Here is a 23,386-nt window from a genome sequence, read left to right on the forward strand (position 1 = left end):
GCATCACTCGGTGTAATGATCTTTCCTTTTGTCGAGCTGCTCTGCTCTGTACTTTCATGAAAAATGATCTCTCCTTTTTCTCATACAGGTTAGATGAGAGCTGGTTCTGCAGTCAGGTCTAGTCCTCCAACCAAAGTGGCCCTCTCAAGTGTCGATGAGCAAAAATTCAGCTCCTGAGTTGTGCATTAAAACAGTCCCTGATCTGGAACGACGTGTCTTCAAATGACCTGCATTCTAGTTGTTATTATTCATCACTGTTCAGCTTCACCAGCAGGTTGTGTCATGAGAGAATCTCAACGAAAAGGAGGAAAAAGTCAAACTTAAATCTGTGCAACTTGCAAGATTCCGGTCAGAGACCGTCTTCGTGGTAGTGTAGTGTCTTTTTGTCCATATATGGAATGAGAGGGGAATATGTGTTTACATCTCTTTCTTTGGAATGCCAAGATAAGGGTCTCCTGATGACCCCTCACCTCACCTTTTGTCCCCTCTAAGTTTTACGACTCACATAGCATATCTTGAGTCAACCAGATGTTCCTACTCAAGCCAATGATGGGCCTATAAATGTAACCCCCAAAGAAGAGTCGGGGGGGGTTGTCCTTTTGGCCGGACACTCTCCAAGCTCTGCAGGGCTTGTAATCGATGCTGGTCTTTTTGTAATAAACCTTTATATACAATCAAGACGGTGTCGGCGGACTTCTCTTCAATACATCTTCACATCATCGCTACTTAGTATACAACAGTAGTGTAGTGGATCGAAAGGGCTGAAAGAACATGAACTGATCAGACTTGGTGCAGAACATTTGTGTCAAAATAAGCCAGAGCTAGTTGGTTGCAGCCTTTAATACATTATAGAACATCTAGGAGATTATCCATAGCAAAATACTTTAGTTTACACTTTGCAAATATGTATATCTTTTCAAGTTTGAAAAGCAATGGATGCATGTTTTTATTTTTTGTATGTGTGTAAGTAAGTGTGCACGCAGGTCGACACTTCCTGAGCAGTCCCATGATGCATCGGTCATGTGCATACAGTAGCAGGGTCTGAGCGTCCTGTCATTCCCTTCATCTGTGACCTCCTGACAAACATTCTGCTAAATCAGGTCACCCGGTTATATTTTTAGACATCCATCTAGTATACCGGTCGGTTGCCCAACTCTCAGGTGAAATTCTGAGCGGCTGATGCTTTATTTGATGAGGTTTGACACTTTGTCTCTGTTTGCGCTGAATTGACAAAACCTGGAGACGAACCGCACATCTACAGTTTCTGATACAAACCATTTACCTGAGTCATTTGGGAACATTGAAACCTGCTCTTTGATTGAATAATACACAATACTAAGTCAGCGTACCGCAAGATACATGGCAAATTATATGCCAGTATAGTAACGGGTGGTTTTTTTTAGTTTATGTGCAGGTTTTTATGCTTCCATACACGCTGAGCGACTGGTTTCATTACATGCAAGCTGATGATTCTAGCGAATGCAAATGCATTCCCCGGGGTAACCCACGAATGTACAGGTCTAAATAAAGAGTACAGCCAAATACCAGCCTTTCAAATTCGCAACGCACAGTGAACCAGATGCAGAACAGTGATTTTAACCGGCAGCTGCAGGCCTGACAGGAGGGGCAATACATCCACAACGTAAAGATGATATTTGTGATTTATGGGAGCACACTTCCAAATATTCTTACAGTGATTTTCGAATAGAATAACCAAAAAAGAGTTTTTGGTCTGTGCACAGCAGGTCAGTGGAACATACAATGATACAAACATGTTATATGTAAGAACAAGAGGAGTCTAATGCTATGCTGGCTGTTGAGGCTATACTTAAAATCTAGAGCCCGAACGATATATGGGTTGGCCGATAATATTGGCTGATATTAGCCTTTCACAGACATATCAGTATCTGCCTTTTTTTTTAAGAGCCCGACCGATATTATCGGCCAACTGATTTGATATATATATATATGTTTTTGAATAGGAAAATCGCCTTAATGAACATGAAGGGTCACGGGATCAAAGTTAGTACCGCATCCTTTGGGATGAATGAATGTCTGTACCAAACTATTACAGTGTGTGTAGGCTTATTAATTTCCTGAAAATAAATACACGAACGATGTCTCTTTTCCCAGAGTTGAGAACCACATCACACCGCTCTTGCCAGTGAACGCGCTGAGATATTACACACGTGATGACCGTGGCTGTGAACTGAGTGAACGTGCATTGCCGTAGACTTAGTTTTTCCACAGTAATCTGATCATACACCGTTGAATGGGTTCCCCGCTGTATTGTCCACGTGTGCATTGTATGTTGTCGGTGGCAGAACCTTCATGCTGATGGAACGAGCAGCCTGAGCTCATTCAGCTGTGAAGAGGCGTGTTTGGAAAGTAGTTTCTGGTAGGCCAAATAAAGGGTGCAGTGCGTATTCATTCTGTGACGACTTCAGAGTACCTTCCTTCACGAAACAGGAAACCACAGTTGGGAAATGGAAGGAAATTTGTATATATTGCGGAATAGCTTCAACTGTGGTGTGTTAAAAGAGATATTCGAACGTTGACATCAAACCATGCGTGCGCAAAAACAGACTGCAGGAGCAAGAAACCGCTGGTGCCTGTTTGAGGGGGGCTTCTTTACAGCACTAGATGCATCATTTGGTAGATAACCTGAAAGGATAACGCTTCTTGTCAGACTAAGATCGGGGCTTTTATTCTACCGTCACTCAGACGGAGGGAGATCATGAGGCACAGAGCAGGCCCTCCTACCATTGTTTCCTTCCTCTCTCTCCGCTCTCACACTGCAAGTCATTTTTTAAGCATGCTCACCGTAGAAAAAACGTTGAACTTCCCCTGCTGCCTCTAAAATGGGGAATTCACTAGTCTAGGTTGGGTTCAGGTTGAGTGGTTAGTTCAGGGTCATTTCATCTGTAAAAACGTAAAACTGAAGTAACGGGAAGTGAAGTGAAATTTGTTCACAGAGGCAGATTAGCAGATTCTTTTTTGTTTCAATTGAAGGGGTCACTTCTTTTTTCGAAATGAGGCACTTCCTGCGGCCGCTCTTGAAGCCCTTGTGGAGCAGAGGTGGAGCAAACACGACACATAGGGCTGCTCTCAAATATTGACCGTCATCGTTAACATAGTTTACATTTTTCATGAAAGAAATTACAATGGAACTACCTGTAGAAATGACTGTAGTTCACCCACACTGGGGTTTTCTGAATATACTGTATGTCCACGCGGGTTCGCACAAAGCAGGTTTAGTGGACAATGTTCGAATAAATAAGAAGTCAAATCTGACATGAGCGTAAACATACCAAATAGGCCATAAAACATTCTGCCAAAAGTTCTGTGAGAAATTATAATAATAATAATAATAATAATAATAATAATAATAATAATAATAATACATTTCATTTATAGATCACTTTTCATTGCTAAAAACAATCTCAAAGTAGGTAAGTATTGCACAACTCAGTCATGTTGCTGGCAGAGTACGTCTTCCTTTAGGGGAGTTGATTATTATGCTCATAGTTGAGTAGGAGGTTTCAGAAGTGCATCCTGAACAGTGCACTATTAATATTGTTTATTTCACGAGTGCGGAAGAGATTGTATCACATTAGTATCGGATCAGTATATCGCAGGATCGGTATCGGAATCGGACGCGAGAAAGTGGTGTCGTCCCGTCCCCAGTAATAACTGTTCAATCCCCCAAATTGTGGAATGCAAAATTTTCTCAGTAGATATATAGAAAAAAGTGGAACGCACCCCCCTCCAGGAAACTATATATACTGATGTCTGAATTTTATCACCTCTGACCTTTGTTCTAGCTTACTTCTTTATTTTGATTCAGTTTTTTTTTGTTATGGCTCGTCTTTATCTACCTGTACTTTTATTTTGTTTCTATGTTGTATTAACGTTTCCATCCTGGGCTAGTTTTTTTTTTTTTTTTTAATTTTCAACAACATGTTTGTCAATTGACAGTCTGCCTGTGGAACACGTGTATTCTTAGGAGGTGTGATTCGGATCCATAGGAGCAACTCCACTTGCATTGTAGAATTGAGTCGGTCCGACATGTGTTCTGTTGCAAATCATGAGAATAATACAAAATAAAAAAACACAACTGAAATAGCTGCAGGTGAGAGATTAGCTGGGGGACGTTTCACAGTGCACCTGCACAGGCCACGCCCACTCCGGAAAGGGGGCGGAGCTGAGCGGAGCGCAGGCGGCCAGTGCAAGAAAGATCACAGGAGTCCCCATCACCCTGTCTGTCACGGTGTCGATCAGCTGATCTCACTGGACCTGGGCCGACGTTTCACCTGGCTCCTGTGATCGGAGGGGGTTGGTCCATTTCACAGCACAGGAGAGGAGAGAAGGAGTCAAGGGAAGGAGACCGCCGCTGCTCCTGTTGGCTTCACTCACAGAGATCGGACTTCTGCCGGTGAGTTTGTTCGAGTGATCACTTGAGTTGGGGTGTGGTTCTCTCTCTCTCTCTCTCTGTCTGTGCCTTTTCGAATCTATTTATATGTTATATGTCAGTGAGGCGCTTCGCCCTCAGGCTGCCTGTCTGAGTTGCGCCCCGGCGGGAGGGCCAGTGGAGGACCGACGCCGTTCGTGTTGCTGCTCGGCCACAAAACGATAAAGGACACCAGGGCCAATCGACGACGACCAGACCAAACAAAACAAAAAACCTGTTTGCATGAATGGAAAGCGACAACACCTTGTTTGCCAGGGCAGCGTCCGTGCCATCGTCGGAGCGCAGAGGACTGCGAGCTCTCCGAGGGGAGGGCTTTCAATTAGAAATTGGGGGAAATCACAGAGGACTTAAGGCTGGGGAAGAAGAAGTGGGAAACAAAAACGAAGACGTGATGAATGAAGACGCGGGCGCCTCGCTGACATGTCACTGGACACCTGCAGCCCCTGGTCTCTGTCCGGGGAGCTGCGGATCACACGCGTCAGGCTCGGCCTCGTCCTCGTCCTGTGATCCTCTGGTGTGAGCATGTCCTCCTCCAGGGTTACCGGAACACATTCACATTTCAATTGTGCATGAAGATTGGTTGGCATTGGTTGCGGGGGGGCAGGCAGCCCCTGTTTGGAAACGGATAGGATGGTTTGTAATTTCCCACCGTGCAACAATATGGCATGTACACGTGTGTGTAGCAGAGGAAGGCACACACACACACACACACACACACACTGTCGACGGAACTTCTGGTTGTTCAAAGAAAGAGAAAGAAATCATCTTCTTTTCTAAGTCTTTGTCACCAGCTGTGGACAGTTCTCTTCCAACTACTTTCTGACAGTGAGATAGTTTACAACACATTTCCATTTCACGAATGCTGTGAACACAACGTTGTGTTGGGGTAGATGCAGATATATATATATATATATATATATATATATATATATATATAATCAAATCATTGTCACACAATTCTAAAATGAGATACGGTCATGGTTTGTTAACAGAAGGTTTTTATTTCTATTTTATTAACTGGCCCTTTATGGACATTGTCTTGACCAATCCCATGCCTCTCGTGTGTTAAATGTGTGGGTCACAGTCTAAAAGTTCTGGGAGTTTATCTCCATGTTGGACACTTGAATATCAATGCACGTCAAGTTGCCTCCCAAGAGTAAGGAAATATAGCTGACATGGGTCTCATAAAAGGCTGTAAACTAGGGTATGTTTGCCCGACCTGGACTGGAGTAAAGTGTGAAAATTAGAAATGAGTCCAACGGTGAGTTTCTCATTATCAGGCCAGCGAGAGAGAGAGAGAAAAAAGCAGCCGTTTATTAGCCGGTGACCCCATTAGGCGCGGGGCCATCCGATGATGTTTAAAAAGCTGTCGGGCTGCGGTGGGAGTCCCAGGCCCCGGGCACATCATGATCCCCCGTTGGTTTGAGCCCAAGCCCGGGCGGAAGCAGGCTATTCTTGTGGCGCATTGTGCTGCAGAGCTGTCCTGACGCTGTCCATTGTGTCCGCGCGCTTTCCATGACTCTCAGCGATTTTCCGTGGGCCTGCGCCCTAAACCCCTCCATTATGGAAGAGCTTGTGTGGAACATTTGCTGCGTGGGCTTTTTTCTATTCAGTCGCCCAACCGACCTCCACCGCAGCCACTAACTTTGGACTTTAGCGAACGCAACTGCTCTTCGGCGAAAAAACAGTGGTGCGGTCGAAACGCAGAGGTCAGATCCAACCACAGGATTGAATGATTCTGTTTGATATGGTTTGTAACATTTAGTCTCGCTACATTGAAATGATCTGAGCGCACGCTTTCTTTTTCCCAGCAATACGAGTGCAGGCCTCGGTTACTGTGAGAGACTTCTCAGTGACATCCTGAGGGGATTCATTGTGTAAGTTGACAGCAGATGATCTATTTATGACCATTAAATTAATGCTGCGCACGAGACAGCACCTTATAAAAGTAAATGTATGTTTGTAGAATCATAACATGACAGAACGACATCGATCACTCTTTGCTTCCGAATAGAGAAGGTATTGGTCAAGACGACAGTGAGAAAATGTGCCATGTTTGCTCTTCCAGTTCCTGCCATTGAAAGAAAAAGAAACCCTATTTTTTTTCCCATCCTCGTCGAACGCCTTTCACAATGTGCTCTTTCCTGTCTGATCTTTCAGATGACGGCGTCATGACCGAATGATGACTATCCATCTGCCCGGTGACGGTGATTGTGAGTGATTCTGCTGCAATGGAGGATGTTTCCCAGCAGACCCAGTGACTCCCATTGCTGCATATGCCTCCTGCTGAATGTGGAAAGCCTAGGATGGGAGACCCATCACGTCCTGCTCTTAGGCACCGCATTACAACGCTCTCAACCTCCGCCCCTTCGGTCGCCTTGTCTCCTCCTCACACACTGACACAGCCAGCTGCTTCTCCACCCACACCTGGCGGACCACTGCCACGGGGCGACGGGATTCCAGGATGTTTTTGAAAATGCGCAGAATACGGAGATGTCAGTGTGTGCAGCTGATGACCACCTGCCTGGTGCTGTCAGTGGTCATGGTTTGCTGGGAGCAGCTGGACAACAATGTCGTCAGCCACGTCAAGTCCTACTCTTACCGTTACCTAGTCAACCACTTCATCAACATCAACAAGAGCTTCACCATCCCGCGGGAGCAGGCAAGACGTTTCAGCAACTTCCGCTACCTGCTGGACCACCCGGACAAGTGCATCGAGAAGGACGTCCTCCTCCTCCTCTTTGTCAAAACATCCCCTGAGAACATCGGGAGGCGCAATGCCATCAGATCCACCTGGGGTAATGAGACCTACATCCGAAACCGCCTGGGAGTGACTGTGAAGGTGGTGTTTGCCTTAGGAGTGGCACGGACCACAAGGGACGAGCCCTCATGGAGTAAGAGGAATGGGGTGGGCTTCCAGGAGCAGCTCATCCGCGAGGACCGTCGCCATGGTGACTTGGTCCAGCAAGACTTCTTGGACTCCTTCCACAACCTGACCCTGAAGCTGATCCTGCAGTTCCACTGGATGCACAGCCGCTGCGCACATGCCCGCTTCTTCATGACCGCTGACGACGACATCTTCGTCCACATGCCCAACCTGGTGAGCTACCTGCAGGACATGAGCAGCAGGGGCGTCACTCAATTCTGGATTGGCCGCGTGCACAGGGGGGCACCACCCATCCGCAGCAAAGACAGCAAGTACTATGTGCCCTTCGAGATGTACCAGTGGGTGTCGTACCCTGACTACACAGCAGGGGCTGGGTATGTTGTGTCCCGCGACGTAGCAGACAAAATCTATCAGGCCACATTGACCCTGAATGCCTCCATCTATATAGACGATGTGTTCATGGGCATCTGCGCCAACGCCGTTGGTGTGACCCCACAGGATCATGTCTTTTTCTCAGGGGAGGGCAAGACGCCTTACCACCAGTGCATCTATGACCAGATGCTGACCTCACATGGTCACGTGGAGGATATCTATGACTTGTGGAGGGCGGCGACACACCCACAGGTGAAATGGTGGACCTCCGGACTGGTAGGCAGGCTCTACTGCACAGCCGTGAAAATGGCTCTTCTTTGCAGACCCTACTATCTCAACACATACCACTGCAAAGCAGCCTTTTTGTAGTACTGTTTTCGGTTTGTGCGTGTGTGAGTGTGCGTGTGCATGACCGAGAGAGAAATATTGTGGCATACCGTGGAACATGGTGAAATGACGCTGTGAATATTACCTCAGTCCTTTCAGTCGGACGTTCGTGTCTGTCAAAAGACACAAACGTGGTCTGTTTTGCAAGGAGGAAGAGAGATCACATCATGTTTCCTCTGTTACCGTTGACCTGAGGTCACCAACATATCACTTGTTGGTGCGATAATGCAGTGACACTGGCCTCTAATCAAAGATTTCTCAACACAAGGCACCCTCATTTACCCATTTCATCAACATAGGCATGAAATAAATCCACTTGCCTGATGGCACTAGGAGGCGGCCTATTTTTCTAAAATGTTGGCGCAAAGCAGAACTAACACTTTTGGGGGAAGGCGAAATCATGATGTGTGAGTCAGTCTTAACAGGCCGATGACACCAGATCCAAAAATGTCTCCCTGCCCTAATGAATAAAAGTTCAACTGAAAGGACTTTACAAAGATTACGTGTGCAGTAATGATGAGCAACTATGTCTGGGCTCTAAATTGACACTTTTGTTAAAGGAGGTTTCTTTTTATTTTAATTACATTTGGGAATTTTTTTAAATGAAATAAAAATCTACTCAGTTAAACTGACGTGGGAGTTTCCAAATGTCATCTAAGTATTTCATTTCTCATGTAGCTGTAATAGTAAATCAATCACGTATTTAATTTCTTTTAGTAGCAGCAGTCGTAAAGCAATCATTGTCAGTTTGTCGACGGGAAAGCGTGAGCTCAGGCATATATTGCCTGAGGAAACTCTGGAGCAGGCGAAGATTTTAATCAGTTTGACTGCATAGCCCTTGTTACCATTTGATTTTTGATTTCAAGTGAAGCGATATTTCTCAAAACATCGTTATCGCTTGGAAACAAACTGATTGTAAAGTCGGACCCAATTGTATGAAGCTCTTTCTTCTTCTTTTAAATCACAAAATGTCGAACACACGGGCAACAGACTGTGGTCAGAATAATCACATTCTCAGCATTTCCATTCCTGTCGGTTCACTCTTTCGCTGAAGAGTGAACGTGGGCTTTTCTTACCACGTACCGCAGAAGCAGAACCCCACAGATAGTTTAAAGGAGCTCAAAGTTCCTGATCCAGGAAATCTATCAAAGACTATATGTGTTATTCACTTTCGTGCTGAATACCACTCTCATGCCCGTGTGATTAGTACAGAGCTACAGCCAGAAAGACAGTTAGCCACAGACAGGGGACAAATCAAAATTCTGAATAGGGCCCCATATATGCTAGGGCTGGCTCGGATACCTGCACACTAGCACTTCTAAAGCTCAGTAATTGATAATGTTATAAATCATTTGTGTCAAGTGTTACTGGTTTTGTGCTTTTAATAACCACATGGTGAACAACGAGCTCGTACCCCGTTGTAAAACTACGTATGTTTTTGGTTCAACTCCGGTTCCTAGAAATTGTGTCTATATACACACAACTGTTTAACGAGAGCATTTCCACGGATCAGGATATTTCCCAAACTGTCAAAACTATTGTTTCAATCCGTTTATTCTCCAAACTAAACTTTCTAATCTGCCCATTTGAAGGTTCAGGCATCGGTTTTCTGTGACGCGTGCGTACGTGCGTGCAGGAAATGTCAAGTACCAGGGACTGAGAGGAAGATATAATAATACATTGGATGTCACAAAGGGGGCCATTCCATAATGTTAATTAATGTCCAAAAAGTGGTAACGACAGCTGATTACTCAAATTTGCTCTACCCTCTTTTTTACTGAGCTTCAATATAGCTCACTGACTTATTTTAATGTGCATGACATGTGACATGCGGAGCCAAAAATATCTCTGACACCAGAGGGTAACAAGTGTGCTCGGCTTGTCTGATCCTCGGAGGCATCGGGCTCGCTGCCAGCAGTAATAACTGAGGCCTGGTCCATCGTCAAACAACGCGAGTGTAGTAATCCGTCGCAGGCACAAAGGCGGGGGACATTTTTCAGCCTGATCCTGAAGACAAAACTGGGACAGAGTTAAGATTTTCACATTCACATGTCACTGAGGGTGTGTGACGCCGCGCAGTCAGATTATTGAACTTTTCACCAGATCTCATCTCACTGATGGGTACAGTATTCACACTTGACTAAAAAGGTCAGCCGGGTGTGTGCCAGTTGAAAGTGGTGAAAAGGTTGTCCTCGCTTCGCATTCACATCTATAGGTTTATTTATGGCACCTCATGAAATGTGATCTGGATTAGCTGTTCTCTAAACAGCTGCTCGGTTTCCATGGAAACACGTGAAGCAGAATAATTCACAAGTTGGATTTAGACGGCTAAAAACACAACCAGCTACCTGCATCTGCCTACAGAAACACTCAATGCAAATCAAGTATCAAAACTACATCTACCAATACCAGATGAAGACAGTGACAACAAAACATCCTAAATTTAAAAAGTTGAGCAAACCGAAAAATATAGATTAGAGTATTTGACCAAAATTAAGCTAAATAGGTTAGTCGAAGATTATCTACTTTCACCTGGGTAAATTGGTTGTATTGAACTGACTTCCATTCTTCCTCAGACAGTTATTCAGGATTTTGCTTATCTGCAGTCTTCTATGGCATTTAGAGACGAGTCAAAAAAATTTTTTTTACTCGTTTTTGGGGTTTGTTTTTTTTTTACTTAGAAGAGGAAAACAAATCATACTGCCTATAGATTTGATAGTGTCCTAATCTTTTGGTTAAGGTCTTACAGTAGGTGGAGATGAGACAAATCTTCCTGACATGCACCATCAATCTCTCCCCGCCTGGTTGATTTGGGAGGCTTTCCAATTCAACTGTTTACTTGAAAACAGTACAAGCCACTGCTATAAACTGGGTTTAGCAGTGGATAATGCACCTTCACACCACAAAGTTTTTACAGCAATTTCACTTTATTAAGACTTCCATACAATTCTAGGGCAGAGGAAACCTGAAAAGTCGTAAGGAGGGTAGCAATATACTGTTATAGGGGTTAATACACCAGCAAAATATAGTCAAACAGTGAGGAATTCCGATGGAGCAAGTTGGATATGAATTAACACATTTCCAAAAGATAAGAACACAAGTGAATCTACAGTATAACCTAACGAGTGCCTCATGCATAATACACCGCACGCATGTTACAATTACATAATTAGCAGACTGTATACAGCACTTATACCTTTTAGTCCACAAGTAAGTTACTAAATGGTGGAGAACATCAAATACACACATATTAATTGAACACGGAAAGAAAAACCTGATAAGAACCTTAATGTTTTCAGACCCCATGGCTTTTTGTAGCTCCAACCAGCCAGCTGTCAAGGTTAGAATCTACGGACCACCATCAAAGTCACCTCGCTGTTAAAACCACAATTCTGATCCAAGGTTTAGCATTGAGAAGTTTTTTCCCCTCGTATAATATAAGCACAATGCAAGTGGACGATCGCTATCACTGCTTTTAAAGGAAAAAAAAGCCAAACAAAATCGGGGCTCAAATCAGGTCGGCCACATTCATTGGCATCTCCTCCACAGCTGTATTGTAAAACGTCTCGATGTCCCGAAGAATCCTCTTGTCTTCCTCAGTGACGAAGTTGATAGCAACTCCTTTTCTGCCAAAACGGCCACCACGACCAATTCTGGAGAGTTACGTTGAATCACGTTAGACTCACAACAGGGACCGAGGTGAACATTCAGTGCAATATGCGATTGAGGCTTACCTATGAATGTAGTTCTCTCGGTTTGTAGGAAGGTCATAGTTAATGACCAGGGAAACCTGCTGGACATCAATCCCACGAGCCTGAGAAAAAAACCAAGGCGTTTCAAATTAGTTTTTAGCACAAGGAGACAGATGTGACAATATTGTGCAAATGGTAATGTCGCCCATGTATAAGTAACAGATTCCTACAGTAGAGGAAACCATTGTGGAGCACGAGCCCTAATCTCCCAAAAGTTTAGACTGCTTGGTCATTTTTGGACTGTTGCAGGATTAAGAATCTTTTGGGTTTTAAACTTCTACATTTGTCAGTTGTTTCCTACAAATTACCCAATCAACATCCCCCATACTAACCAGAAGATCAGTTGTGATCAACACTCTGCTTGAGCCAGACCTAAACTCCCTCATAATGACATCACGCTCCTTTTGGTCCATATCGCCATGCTGTGAACGGAAAATAATTTGTCACGAACATTTGCAGCATAAAACAAGCAGATAGCGCATTGTTCTAACGTAACATTGTTCTAACGTAACAGTTGTCGAGTGAAGCAGGCAGAGGGCAGATCGTACCAAAGCGGAGACTGTGAAGTCTCTGGCATGCATCTTCTCAGTCAACCAGTCGACTTTTCTCCTCGTGTTGAGGAAGATGACAGCCTGGGTGATGGTGAGAGTCTCATACAGATCACACAGGGTGTCCAGCTTCCATTCCTGGAGATATTTATGAAAAACATGAAATTATGCACCGTCCACCCAAATTAAACCTGACAAATATGAAGGCCTATGAGGGGGCAGTTATCACATGTAACACAGGATCTTGAGACGAAGGACACTGGACATTAAGAAAGAGGTCCCTCCAAGCCTCATTTCCGATACTGTGCCTTTAATTTACTTCCCTGGTGTACCCATGCTTACACGGCCACAGGGCTAAACCTGTGAGGTTTGGCTTCTGCAGTTTCAGCAGGGTGCTTTAGAGAGAAGAGGAATATCTATGATGTGCTTGCTAAAATGTTACTGATGAGTGAACCCACCTCTCGCTCCACATTTATGTAAAATTGCTTGATACCCTCGAGGGTAAGCTCTTCTTTCTTCACCAAGATGCGAATGGGCTCTCGCATGAACTTCTTGGTCACCTCCAACACATCTTCCGGCATGGTAGCAGAGAGCAGGACCACCTGAAGGAAAAGCATTTAATGTTTTATACTGTACTATTTATTTCAATAGTAATATGTTTAGTGTAGATTTAATTGTGGCACTACATCTTGAGAAAAGAGGCCAATGAACATTAAGAAGGAGGCCACATCTCATCATCAGTGCACAAGATCTCCTTCCACACCAATACTCTGCTAGCATTATTGCGCAAAACAGATCAAATCTGGATCACACAATTTTAGCAGAATTCTGTTAATGCAAAAGTGGCAGTTCCGAGATTGATTTTTGGACCACACTGGTCGGGGCTAGGCCAAAATCCCTGAGTCGTAGCATCTTTTGCTGGCACACCTCGTACTGTGTCAGGGAGTTATGTTTACTCCCTGACAGTAAAATTGTGTCAGGAGCCAGGGCTGTGCCCAAAAAACTGATTTACTAGCACACAGAACCGACAGTAGAACATGGTGGAGGAAATTTTTGCTTATTTTTTTTTAAAGTGTATTGATTATAATAATTGCTTACTGCCCCTTTAAGTAAAGAACTTTGTTGTGAATGTATTCAAATGATACTTACTTGAATGTTTGTGCTCAGTTTCTGAAAGATCTCATAGATCTGGTCTTTGAAGCCTCGACTTAACATTTCATCAGCTTCATCCAAAACAAACATCTTGATCCATTTTGGGGCTATGGAAGAACACGCGTGTTAGAAGTCACAGGATACTGATCAAATTAGAGATTTTTTGCTGAACAGGACCTTCGGTACTTACACAGATGTCCCCTGTTAAGCATGTCGTACACGCGCCCTGGTGTGCCCACCACTATGTGAGGGGCCTCAGCCTGGAGCTTCTGTATTTCGTTACGGAGATTGGTCCCGCCAATGCAGGCATGGCATGATGCCCCCATGTAGTCACCCAGAGCCAGAATTACTTTCTGGATCTAATCAGGAGACAGAAAACAAAAACACAACCCTACTTCAGGATAATGTGGTATATTCTTAATGGCATGACACTAAAAAAGAAAAAAGGTAGAATAACTGTTGGTGATCAGTAAAAATAAAAGAATCTCTCCATTAAGAGTCAGTCCCGAAAGATGGTATGACATCATATCACCCAGTTGTCCACACCAACAAAGCACAATAGAAATAAATGAAGCCAGATCACCTTTTAGACCAATGCAGCCATGGACAGAGACTACACCAATCTTAAGAGGGTACGGTTGCTTTCAAATTTTGAAAATTTTGACAAGTTTGAAAAGGTGTACCTTAGCATTGGAATCAGTGTCCTCATTATGCTGCCTAGGTCTGAGTCACTGAGGTTACGTGACCTCAGGAACAGCATACCTGCTGAGCCAGCTCCCTGGTGGGAGCCAACACCAGAGCCTGAGTCTCCTTCTGCTCTATGTCCAGCTGCTGCAAGATAGAGATGGCAAACGTGGCCGTCTTGCCAGTGCCTGACTGGGCTTGAGCAATGACATCAAAGCCTAGTGGCAAGGGGACAGAGATTATGATTTGATACAATAAGAATTAAGCTCAATCAAGAGAAATACTGCAAGAAATATACATGTTCAAATGTTGAAGGAGTCTGATATGTCAAGGTTAGAACACAGGACATTTTAGTGTCAACTGAGTTACCGATATATCAATTACACAATTTTGAGTGATCAGTGAGAAAAAAAGTTATCCCCATAATTGGGTAAGTCCCGAAAGATGGTAAAACATCATTTCACTCAATAAAAAACCCCAAAAATTCCCCTGAGCACATCAAGTTTCAGTACCTTTGATGCAGGGAATGATTGCCCTCTGTTGAATGGCAGATGGTTTCTCAAAACCATACGCATATATTCCCCTGAGGAGGGTCTCCTTCAGGTTCATGTCGTCAAAGTTGTCCGTAATCTCGTTCCAATTGCTCTGGATTAATAATAAAAAATGTTTTTGTCTGTTAAAATGAATGCGTTAATCAAAATGAACGCGTGTCACGTTATGATGAACCTACCTCGATAATGCCATCGGGCTCCATTCCATCGGGCCCCCCATGGTCTCTTTCGCTTGAGCTGGTTGATGGAGAAGACAGAAGTTGATTTAATTTCCAACATTGTATGTGAGGGCGTGAAGTATACGTGGAAGCAGTCACTACCACGTGTCATTCTACGAGGACGCTGCCATTACGATTAAGTCCGATCACATAGAAAACTCTTTTCACGTTAATGAAGACGTACAGGCTGCGTCGGGTGCAGCGAGCGGGCCCTCGGTGGTCCGGGTTACGCCCTAATATCTCATTCCGGCCTGGAGCTTCTCCTGGACGCACGTGTGGAATTACACCACCGAGACTACAATACCTTGCCCCTCGTAAAAAATCCTGATCCAACAACCTCGCCGTGGTCACGATCACTCCCCTTTCGAGAGGAGTGAAGTCGCGTCGTGTGCTCAACATGGTGCTCCGCTTGTTCGCCCGTCAGCCAACATGTCGGTCAGTGGGGCCTGCGCTGCCTGAGAACGAGGCCGAGCTGCAGCCCTTTACCGACGGACCCTCTCACTCCCAGTCACCGCAGCTTAACTAATACAGGTAGCGTTTTTTATATTGACCTCAACGAGAATTAATCACTTCATTTTTACACGACTCGAGACATAATAAGGAACTGCCGTGTAGCGGCTGAGTTAACGTCGCAGAGCTAGCTGTTAGCAATCTGGCGGTGTTTGGGGCCTAGTTGGCGATTTCATAAGTAATTCGGCAACATGCAAAGTACACACGCGTTACGCACTTAATTGCACACAAGCATCGGGTTTGTTAGGAAAAATGTGAGTTTTTACCTGTTGAACTCAGCAGGCTCGCTAGACATGGTCTGTACTCGACTGCAGCATGCGACTGGAAAGACCGTTGGTGGGAGGCGCACTGCTTTTATGCAGTCGGACTATTTTTCACCGAGGAAGTTAAATTATCAGTTTTTTTTGACAGTTTAGTCCAGGTTGACTGACTAATTGTTTGGATCACACTTTATTTTTATTCACCATCTGCTATGTACAGCGGTGCATGTCAATATCTTATACAAATGTGAAAATTGTTTCAGGCTATATTTCCCAGCGGAAGGATATTGCAGCAATAATGGGTGCTTGGGTTCTATGGTGTCCCTGACGGGTCAAAAACTGTGCCTTACAAAGTGGTGCAACATCTTCTCGGTTAAGCACGAGGCTAAAAAACAATGAAGGGTTCATGAAAAAAATGAGATGCAATGAATAAAGGGCCACTTAAAGGTGACTGGACCAGGAGGAGCAGATAGAGTATGTTTAATATTCTCGAGAAACCTGATTAGACAGACAAACCGGTCTTACCAATCATTCCTTTTTCAGGCGCTGTCTAAACAATTCATGAGGGATGATATGAGGAAATACATCTGGGTACTTGGTAACTCTAAATGAAAGTTTCATTAAAGACTTGTCTCTCCAGTTTTTTTCCAGCCTCTCATTTCCACATGATCTGCATCACACTATAATAAAAATGATGTATTGTATCTGTTAAGAGTCTCTATTATGTTAAGACTTGAATCTAGTCCACAGTAACCAATTAACATGGCCTCTTTCTTTCTATCTGTTTTAAAGGTTCCAACCATCTGTCTTGCCATTGCAATCATTTTGTTATGGTTTCGTATATAAAGACTTAACTACTTTTAATGGATTTTTGATTAGGTCACGTAATCCAATCTTGGTTTTAATTTGGATCAAACTTTCAGTTTTTGTTGTTAAAAACTACTCGGTGGGATTGGGATCCCCCCTAAAATCAGGATTGTCTCTCCATCAGGGGGCAGACAAAGCCATCCAGCCATCCACTGGTCTCTACTCCTGTCAGTTGAAGGCCTTTTACGACCCAGGACTGGGCTCCAATGGCCTTCGCCTTCAGTGTTAGCTAATAGCAAAAATCCAATAGAGGGCTGCACATGTACAAAATACAAACAGTAGTACCTGGATGTTTCTAATTATATGATTATATATGTAACCCTCTAACAGCAATCCCAGCTGGCCTCCTTTTGGGTACATGGCTGAGTTCCAAAGAGAGACGAGCAGGATAAGTGCTGGGGTTTTACTGGGTACCACATTATACGATTGCTACACCCTGATAGGGCAGTTACTGCAAAAATCTGTCTCATGGTACACCATCATCAATGAAGTTTTTACTACAATTTCAGTTTATTAAAAAGTAGTCAAGGGGGGTAGCAATATACTCTGGTTTAAGGGTAAAACCACGTCAACATAAGTTGGATACGGACCACCATCAAAGTCACCTCGCTTTTAATACAAACCAAAATTATTATCCAAAGTTTAGCATTGAGAATTTGGAGTTTGGTCAGATCAGATCAGATTGGTCAGATCACCAGTCCAAATCCTGACCTATCAGATCACCGGAAAAGCAGACATTATTCTTCAGGATCCTGACTGGGACAAAAGAGTTTAAGAGTAAGAGTAATTGTGCGTTGACACCGGACATGTCGCTTGGCTTGCACGAGTCTGGTACCTGAGTTTGGTCGCTGGAACATTTTTGCTCATTAATGTAATTTGCGCAAATATTTGCATTTTTTCCTACCATTTTCGATGAACACACACGTAAACATGAACTTTTGAGTTTATCACACAGTCAGGTCTGGAATATACTGACCTTACGTTATGCCCTTAATTACCTTGAATTCTTCTCGTCAAATAACAAGTGTTGTTTCTTGCACGTTACAATAAACAAAGTTGGACATATTTTGTCTTTATTTCTGAATGAGTATTACAAGAGTGTACAAAGCGTGTTTTTCTGAAAATTAAATACAAATAATGACGAAAAATGTTCTGACACGACGGCAGAACAGTGGAGTGTCATGTCTCTAATGCACGATGGTGAAGTAGTTGGAGAAGAGTTCCTCGCCTGCTGTGATGTCTCTGAGTGACACCAGGACGACACAGCGCAGAGGGCTCCGCCTGTCCAGGCTGTAGTTGACATTGGGGAGATATTGGTGGAGCTCAATGGGAAACTTGTCGGGCACATCATACTCCTGGTAGCACACGTTGGCAGGCCACTCGTTGGAGCAGTTGTTCACATACTGACCCACAGCAAGTGGGTTTTGCGGGGTGGCCGTCAGCCAGCTGGTGTCACTCATCATGAAGGGCCCCAATCTGTCCCGGCCGCTGCATGACTTGAACACCATTTTGGAGATGCCCCTGTCGTTGCCGTCGACCAGGACACCATCGATACACCTGAATACAAACGGGTTCCTGATGGACTGGAGGAGAATGGGCTCGTAGGCCTGATAGACTGTACCAGGGTACATGGCAACTGTAGCCCCTCTCGGTACAAACCCTTTGGTGACAAACACCCCAGTTCCGGCAGAGGGCAAAGTGCTGGGCTGCCGGGCGATGCTGAATCCCAGACACTGCAACATGGCACTGTGTCCACACGGTGGACCTCCTGCATGCTGCTCTGCTTCACTTGTTCCAAAGTGCGTTTGAGCCCCGCGGCCCCTGAGCAGCGCTCCGAAGAGCTTCAGCAGGCTCCGAGAAACCTCCTCGTCCGGGACCAGCTTGTCGTCGGAGCGCCCCGTCACCTGCCGCAGGGTCTTCTCATTCTTAGACAGGTTGAGCACAACCCAAGGCACGAATCTGTGTCTGTACGACTTCCATATGTTCTCAAATCTTTTCAGGGCAGTTCTAAACATCCAGAGCGACGTCTGACAGACCAGAGGACGGAACGTGTGTTGTTTTTTTTTTACAAAGTCTGCAACTACTTCCAACAATTTACTTCAAAATAAAACGAGCAGTCTTGTTAATATTAAAAAATATATATCGCAAAATGAATTGATGGTTTTGAACTTTGATAAGGTATTACACTGAATGAGAATCACATGTGATCCGATTGATATAAAGCGAACAAGTTACCGTATATCATCTAGTAGTGCGTAATGATGTGCTTTTATTTTAAAAGAGTTTCGCTTCAACCGGAAAATGAAAAGTTTCTCCGTGACCAGTAAAAACTTGACACGCATTAGCCAGCTGGATGGGAGGAGAGGGAGTCGGGCGAAGACAAACATGGTAACATATCGCAGTTTTCACGCCGGTGACATGTCTCCAGCGCAGATAGAGCTCGGACACACGGACAATGGCGTTCGGGGGATTCGCGTAGTCGAGAAAACGACGCCCATGTCCCTCCGTTCCCTTTGTATGATGTAAACAAACGTAGCTCTCCCCTTTAGCTTTAGCCACCTAGCTCGCCTGGTTAGCCGGCTAAGCTCGCTAGCATCCAAGTCATTTGACCGAACTGAATTACGCACACGGCTCCAACGTTAGCGCCGAATTGTCGTCGACCGGATTCAACTAGACACCGCTTGTTCGGTGTTGTGAAAACTGTAGAGAAACAAGCGGGCCAACACATGTAAAATGGTCCGGTGCTGTCAGGGGGTCGCACGGTAGTGCTGCTTTTTCTTGTAGCTGCTATTTGGACGTGATTATGTGGCAAACAACAAGCCAAACTTGGCGTTGGACGCTAAGCCTCCTGCAGTCAAGTGCAGGTTGTTCTTCACAAACATTCCTCCTTCGACAATTCGTAATTGTGGTCATCACTTTTTAAAGAAGTGCTATTTATGATTTTGCTGCTGCATGTCCAATCTCGTACTGTTGAGACGCCAGTGTTTGTTGAGTTGTGTCTCTCGTGTGCTCTTGTCTTTGTGCAGAACAAGCTGAAGTCCTCACAGAAGGATAAAGTTCGCCAGTTTATGATTTTCACCCAATCCAACGAGAAGACCGCGCTGACCTGTCTGTCACAGAATGACTGGAAGCTAGATGTCGCCACGGACAAGTTTTTCCAAAATCCAGAGCTCTATGTTCCCAACGTGAAGGCAGCCTTGGACAAGAAGAAACTTGAGCAGCTGTACAACAGATACAGAGGTAAGGGTAGGCTGTTTCATGTTCAATAATAACATTGTCATAGAAAGAAGAGGAACAACACTACATTTTGAGTTATTAACCCAAAAAATTTAGTTGTTTTTTTTACAATTGATTGTGAAGTAATATTCAATCCAATCACACCTCTAGATCCTCATGATGACAACAAGATCGGCATTGACGGGATCCAGCAGTTCTGTGACGACCTGGCTTTGGATCCGGCCAGTATAAGTGTCCTGCTCATAGCCTGGAAGTTCCGGGCCGCGACACAGTGCGAGTTCTCAAAACAAGAATTCATGGATGGCATGGCGGAACAGGGGTGAGAATGCATTTGTTCAGATTTTTAAAAAAAGAGAGAGAACAAACTCTATTCACTCCTGAAACTTCTCCTCCGCTCTCTGTGACGTGAACATTAACATTATTAACTCTCAGTTTACAAGTACGTGGGCATCTATAGTTCAAATGTTGACTGATCATTTTAATGTCTCCGTCATTATAGTGGTGCTGTCACGATACTGAATAGGAAAATGTGCTAACTAAGTAGAGTGCAGTCCACAGAGCCAGGGAACTTTACAAAGTCATTCAGCCTTCTTTAGTGGTGGGTGATCTGACGATCTTATACCGTGGATGATTAGGTATATGATCTGCTTTTTAGAGGAGACGTACATATTACGGGGAACGTTCTGCACCGCTCTGGAGAGTGCGGATACCGTAATGAGTCTGATACAAGACAGTCTTGTTGTCCTTGTCCTTCATGCATTACAACCAACAGAAATTCACTTTTTGAATGGAGAGAGTGTTTTGAAGTGCGTCTTTGCAGGTCTTTCACAGTTAAGCAGCCGTAAAAGTGTTTGTTTGTTCCAGTTTGACCCGCAGGAGTCTGTGACATCAGCTTCAAACGAGGAAATAAGTTGTTGACGAGTTAAAACAAGCTCTGAAATGAACCAGAGAGAGAATTGAGGATAGCCTTGATAGTGAGAAAAATGTTATCATCATCCTTAGCAGCCCTGTCAGTCTCTGATGGTGAAAAACGTTTTCTTGTCACAAAATAAATCGAGAAAACTTTGCCAAGTTGGACTTGTTGGATCCCTTTGTGGGCGATGATTTCAAAGATCTTTTTCAGACTGACTTGGTCTGTCCAATCAGGGGGTAGACAAAGCCATCCACTGGTCAAGCACTGGTGAGGAGTTTTCTTTGTTTGTTTGTTTTTCTCTCCTGTCAGTTGATGGCCTTTTAGAAGCCAGGACTGGGGTCCAATGGCCTTCGTCTTCAGTGTTAATTAATAGCGAAATCCTTTAGAGGTGCGGAGCATGCACAAAATACAAACAGTAGTCCCTGGACGTAACTTTAATTCTATGAGTATATATATGTAACCCTCTAACAGCAGACCCAACTGGCCTCCTTTTGGGTAAATGGAGTTCCAAAGACGAGGAGTGTTATTGCTGGGGTTTTATTGAGGACAACATTATGCGATCGCTACACCCTGACAGGGCAGTGACTGCAAATATCCGTCTCAGGGTGCCGAGGCCAAGACTCAAAGGGTTAACCAATAGCAAAGCCTGTTAGATGACTACACTTGTATTCATAGAACTGGAGATGTGTCCAGTAACTACACATTTTGCTCACACAATTCTAGATTTATGTAAATCACTGAAAAAAAACCCATAACACTTTGCTTTATGTTTCTCCAGGTGTGACAATATAGAGAAGTTAAAAGCTCAGCTGCCAAAGATGGAGCAAGAGTTAAAAGACATGGGGAAGTTTAAGGATTTTTACCAGTTTACATTTAATTTTGCAAAGAATCCTGGTCAGAAGGGTTTGGGTAAGAGTCTCTCAATGCTCATCATGTTAATAATTTAGTTTGCATTTATTCTTTTCCAAATCTATATTGACCCATTTCTGGATTTCTTACAGATTTAGAAATGGCAATTGCATATTGGAATTTAGTACTGGCTGGAAGATTCAAGTTCCTGGACTTGTGGAACAAATTTTTAGTGGTAAGTTAACAATCGCAGGTGTAATTTACTCTAACCAGTTGTTGTGTTGCTTCTAACTTTGCCTCACGTCTTTTGCAGGAGCACCACAAAAGATCAATTCCTAAAGACACTTGGAACCTCTTACTAGACTTCAGCACAATGATCACAGATGACATGTCGAACTACGATGAGGAAGGTTTGTGCAGTGCCCACAATCAGCTGTTTGCAAACACCTTTGACCATCATCATTGTTCTCTCACAACCACAAGAATGGTTTACACTCTTATTCTTGTTCTCACTCACAGTGGAGTCAGTTCATTCAGTGAGGTTTGTGTGTTTGTTTACTAGGAGCATGGCCTGTCCTTATTGACGACTTTGTGGAGTTTGCACGGCCACACATCGGAACCAGAAGTACAGCAGTGTAAGGGCTGCTCTCCCTCAAGGAACATCCACGTGAGGTTTTCTACAAAGCGTAGAGCGCAGTGAACGGCGGACAAGGGGACCACACTGAGCTGAGAACTATGTTGCCTTTTCAACCCTCAGGACTGAAATATTTTACACAGCAGAGACTTTATATATGTGTGTGTGTGTGTGTGTGCGTATGTACATATATAAAAAGGCATATCTCTTTGTTGTTCGACTTGTGGTGGTTTGGAACTTTTATCTTAAGTATTGGGATTTTTGTGTGCGCTCCAGCCAACTACAGAGGAGCCACCGTCTTTGCCCATGTGGCTGGGCTCCGCTCAGAAGCAGGTAGATGGACACACTTTCGAATTTTTACATAGACACGGGGGTTCGCGAGGGATTGTTGGTCCTTTAAATATTGAATTTTAACAACTCTTGTGTGCGTTCCTGATTTTTGCTTTTGTTTTATAATACATTTGTGTGACAAGTCAGTATAAAACATTGATTGTAATTTTTTAAGCATAATGCTGTCTGTTTCAACACAAATGTATAAAGATAAAATAAATGTTTCAATTTGGTATCTTTAAAGTTGCCGGGCCTATGTGCTTTTAATTAAAGAGCAGAAGTTTGTAGTACTGAGGAGTCATTCCCAGTAAGCCAGTAAAGAGAAGATCCACACACCCAGAAGCTCCCGTTAAAGGATCTTGTTTGCGTGTGCAAATCGTCTCTTTTTCCAACTTTCTGCGATTTTTTTCTCAAATGTTGTACTGGATGTGCTCGGCAGCAGGACAACGTGAGGCGCTCGTGTCTCGCGCTGCCTCCCTGTGGCGACAGCGTTGACGGGGCGCGCGCTGTTGCTAAGGGCGACTGACAACAAACGACGGCTGCGTCAGGTGTCTGAGCTGCAGTGATGGAACAAGAAACTGCCAGAGATTCTGCCTGGAATCAAATAATCTGTATTGAATTCAAATGAAGCTCTATTATTAATGAATATATGTATTGATTTGGTGTTTAAACTCTCCCTCTGTTTGTTAGAAACTTGTTGTAAAACCGGATTGGACACATGAAAAGAGCCTACTGGAAAATCCCATCCATATTCTGAATCAGCA

The 23,386-nt window shown here is 44.1% G+C and overlaps 4 protein-coding genes and 4 non-coding genes across 11 annotated transcripts; 2 read left to right on the forward strand and 6 right to left on the reverse strand.

Annotated features, from left to right (window-relative positions):
• Nucleotides 1-4,215: 4,215 nt before the first annotated feature.
• b3gnt5b (UDP-GlcNAc:betaGal beta-1,3-N-acetylglucosaminyltransferase 5b) lies at nucleotides 4,216-8,749 on the forward strand. Of its 3 annotated transcripts, none has more exons than XM_035633299.2 (2): nucleotides 4,216-4,435; nucleotides 6,632-8,749. In XM_035633299.2, exon 2 carries the CDS (start codon nucleotides 6,936-6,938, stop codon nucleotides 8,097-8,099), a length of 1,164 nt encoding a protein of 387 aa, XP_035489192.1. In that variant the 5' UTR covers nucleotides 4,216-4,435; nucleotides 6,632-6,935; the 3' UTR covers nucleotides 8,100-8,749. The 3 variants fall into 3 exon arrangements, with proteins under 3 accessions (XP_035489192.1, XP_035489195.1, XP_035489194.1); XM_035633302.2 differs by lacking the exon at nucleotides 4,216-4,435 and adding an exon at nucleotides 4,520-5,104; XM_035633301.2 differs by lacking the exon at nucleotides 4,216-4,435 and adding an exon at nucleotides 5,509-6,348.
• A 2,276-nt stretch (nucleotides 8,750-11,025) lies between these two features.
• On the reverse strand, nucleotides 11,026-15,951 carry eif4a2 (eukaryotic translation initiation factor 4A). The gene is made up of 11 exons (XM_035633298.2): nucleotides 15,799-15,951; nucleotides 14,984-15,041; nucleotides 14,766-14,898; nucleotides 14,332-14,471; nucleotides 13,760-13,928; nucleotides 13,567-13,676; nucleotides 12,876-13,019; nucleotides 12,418-12,555; nucleotides 12,202-12,291; nucleotides 11,852-11,931; nucleotides 11,026-11,770 (listed from the first exon to the last, which is right to left on the reverse strand). Exons 1-11 carry the CDS (start codon nucleotides 15,825-15,827, stop codon nucleotides 11,626-11,628), a joined length of 1,236 nt encoding a protein of 411 aa, XP_035489191.1. The 5' UTR covers nucleotides 15,828-15,951; the 3' UTR covers nucleotides 11,026-11,625.
• Nucleotides 12,645-12,827, reverse strand: LOC118311801. Its single transcript, XR_004794085.1, has one exon. It is a non-coding gene; the product is annotated as a small nucleolar RNA SNORA81 (small nucleolar RNA).
• On the reverse strand, nucleotides 13,090-13,261 carry LOC118311802. Its single transcript, XR_004794086.2, has one exon. It is a non-coding gene; the product is annotated as a small nucleolar RNA SNORA81 (small nucleolar RNA).
• On the reverse strand, nucleotides 14,030-14,103 carry LOC118311803. The gene has a single exon (XR_004794087.1). It is a non-coding gene; the product is annotated as a small nucleolar RNA SNORD2 (small nucleolar RNA).
• On the reverse strand, nucleotides 14,646-14,719 carry LOC118311804. The gene has a single exon (XR_004794088.2). It is a non-coding gene; the product is annotated as a small nucleolar RNA SNORD2 (small nucleolar RNA).
• A 1,764-nt stretch (nucleotides 15,952-17,715) lies between the features above and the next one.
• setd9 (SET domain containing 9) lies at nucleotides 17,716-18,718 on the reverse strand. Its single transcript, XM_035633305.2, has one exon. It carries the CDS (start codon nucleotides 18,672-18,674, stop codon nucleotides 17,847-17,849), a length of 828 nt encoding a protein of 275 aa, XP_035489198.2. The 5' UTR covers nucleotides 18,675-18,718; the 3' UTR covers nucleotides 17,716-17,846.
• A 246-nt stretch (nucleotides 18,719-18,964) lies between these two features.
• On the forward strand, nucleotides 18,965-23,268 carry dcun1d1 (DCN1, defective in cullin neddylation 1, domain containing 1 (S. cerevisiae)). Of its 2 annotated transcripts, none has more exons than XM_035633303.2 (7): nucleotides 18,965-19,047; nucleotides 19,686-19,899; nucleotides 20,047-20,215; nucleotides 21,588-21,718; nucleotides 21,811-21,893; nucleotides 21,972-22,068; nucleotides 22,221-23,268. In XM_035633303.2, the coding sequence occupies exons 1-7, from the start codon at nucleotides 19,045-19,047 to the stop codon at nucleotides 22,295-22,297; spliced, it is 774 nt and encodes a 257-aa protein (XP_035489196.1). In that variant the 5' UTR covers nucleotides 18,965-19,044; the 3' UTR covers nucleotides 22,298-23,268. The 2 variants fall into 2 exon arrangements, with proteins under 2 accessions (XP_035489196.1, XP_035489197.1); XM_035633304.2 differs by lacking the exon at nucleotides 18,965-19,047 and adding an exon at nucleotides 19,098-19,523.
• Nucleotides 23,269-23,386: the final 118 nt, after the last annotated feature.

Source organism: Scophthalmus maximus, chromosome 5 (genome assembly GCF_022379125.1).
Source record: "Scophthalmus maximus strain ysfricsl-2021 chromosome 5, ASM2237912v1, whole genome shotgun sequence".
Taxonomy (NCBI): Eukaryota; Metazoa; Chordata; class Actinopteri; order Pleuronectiformes; family Scophthalmidae; genus Scophthalmus; species Scophthalmus maximus.